The following is a 2,055-nucleotide window of genomic DNA, read 5'->3' as shown; positions in this document are numbered from 1 at the left end:
CTTTTAAAAATATTTAATTATATTTTGTTTTATTTTTTAATAGTACAAAAATATTTTCTTCCCATGCCTGAATGGATTGTTGTGCTTACACCCAACTTTGGAGACCACAGCTCTAGAATGCCAATAGTGCTTCCAAAGTGGTTGTGTAATATGGTTGGAAAAACTTGTAACTAATCAGATCTGTAGTTGCCAACATTTCTTCATGGTGCCAGAAAAATGCAAATCTTACTTTACAAATAATGAGGTTACTAAATTATGCCATTATATGTCCAAGCTTCTTGTGGATGAACTAGACTACTATGAAATAGTGTCTGAATACACTGTAGTTAGTTACATTACTTCTGGTGTTAGGACTAGAAATTTACTACTTTTAATGGCAAATATTTCAGAAACTCTATTTAATATTTTCACAATGACCATATTTTTCAAGTGCATAATTTCTTTAAAACTGCATTTACATATAAAATTAAAAAAGAATTTTTTTTCTTTTCAGTAATAAAAAATTCACAACATAATGAAGCAGACAGAATTTTCATTGGAAGGATTGGGATAAGTGTAATATATTCTTATCACAAAGTACTGCAGTGGATAAAGGTATATTGAACCTCAGGAACCTGACTGGGAGAAAGAGAATGACTTACTACTTTTTTAGATGTTAAAACTCTGTTTCTCTAGTTGAATGGCTGGGTGTACCACTTGCCTGCCTACCATCTTAATGCTCTCTTTTCTGAGATACGGGTGAATCGCAATTAGGAGACAGGTCTTCCTGAGACTCTGGCGCAAGGTGCTAATTGAGCAGAAATGTCACTTCTTCTGGCAATGCTGCTTTATTCTGAGACCTCCCAACTCAAAAGAGCATTTACAGAAGTTTGAGTGGGTCCTTTCCTACAGTGATGCTTCTGAACTTGACATCAAATGGAATTAATAAGGCCAGGAAGACAGAAGAAAAGCATAGCAAGGCTGCTGCTGCAGTGCTGCTGCACTTGGTGAACAGCTCATTTCCCAGAACATCACTGGAAGGGATTTTCTTGTATTGAATCTAGGGTTCTAAGTTCTGGTAATCTTGCAAAGATTCGGACCTCACAAAGAAAAACCCTTTACAATCAATTCTTTGCTGTCAAATATTACGAAGGGCCAGGGTTAAGAGACTAGACCTTTCACTGGATGTTTTACACTCTTTAGGCACCATGCACTGTTGCTCATAAGTTCACTGCAGCAAGATCTGTTTCAATATATATTTGTTTTTTTCTTCTTGGAATGAGGCAGTGTATACCAAGCTGGATGTCCCATACATTGCAACCTGACCAGGGACAACGTAAGAAATAATATAGACCACCAATGTTTTTGGAGTGTGTTTTGATCACATTGTGAACTTACCTTTGTGTCAGTGAGCCTGATCCTTAAAACTAAATTAATTACGTTGTACTGGGACCTTCCTCATCTCCTGCAAGATTATTTCCAGCATGTATTTTTATGAACAAAAGCAAACACTATCCTTGTCCCCTGTTGTCCTTTGAAGTTTTTTTGTGAATTATTGTTGAGGAACTCTTTCTAGTTTGCATCAAAGGATTAAAATGCCTGTTGTACTGTTGTCTGTAGGAAGTGACCTTCAGAAATTCTGTTACGCAAAACCTGTGCACTGCTCAGTCTCTTTCCAGGGTCTACCCAAGTCCTAGGAGATAGATGTACTTAGTCTAGAGGCAATACATCCATTCTGATGAATCATTAATTTTTCAGTGTCAACTTGTTGAGTTAGATGGTCTTTAGCAGGTCCCTATCAAGCTACAGCACAGCGTGATACTGTTGAGAAGTAAAGCAAAGGAGAGAGGGTCTTCGCATTAGCACTTCTCTAGTACTGCACTAGTACTTTTTTAGGCATTTTTGTTCTACAAAACTCAGCAGTTAGAACAGTTAAGATTTGCTGGCCATAGAAGAGGTAGTCTAAATTTTTGACACTGAGGAGTGGTGAATGCTTACGTGCCTATCAAAGAGCTTCGTTTGGCTTGTCTTCTTCAGAAACTTCTAGGGATAGCATATATTTGGTGTTTGTAGGGA

At 37.3% G+C, this 2,055-nt stretch overlaps 1 protein-coding gene across 1 annotated transcript in view; it reads left to right on the top strand.

Moving 5' to 3' along the window:
* Positions 1–493: 493 nt before the first annotated feature.
* Positions 494–2,055, top strand: part of LOC104495146 (testis- and ovary-specific PAZ domain-containing protein 1-like) — a gene marked incomplete at its 5' end in the record, with an annotated part of 9,334 nt that continues 7,772 nt past the window's right edge. Inside the window, one exon of the mRNA XM_010138084.1 lies at positions 494–594. Coding sequence (XP_010136386.1) covers positions 494–594 — 101 coding nt within the window. The remainder of the gene's footprint in view (positions 595–2,055) is intronic.

Source organism: Buceros rhinoceros, unplaced genomic scaffold (assembly GCF_000710305.1).
Source record: "Buceros rhinoceros silvestris isolate BGI_N320 unplaced genomic scaffold, ASM71030v1 scaffold23970, whole genome shotgun sequence".
In the NCBI taxonomy this organism is placed as follows: Eukaryota; Metazoa; Chordata; class Aves; order Bucerotiformes; family Bucerotidae; genus Buceros; species Buceros rhinoceros.
The sequence above is the reverse complement of the archived record's forward strand: the minus strand, read 5'-3'. Positions and strand labels throughout refer to the sequence as shown.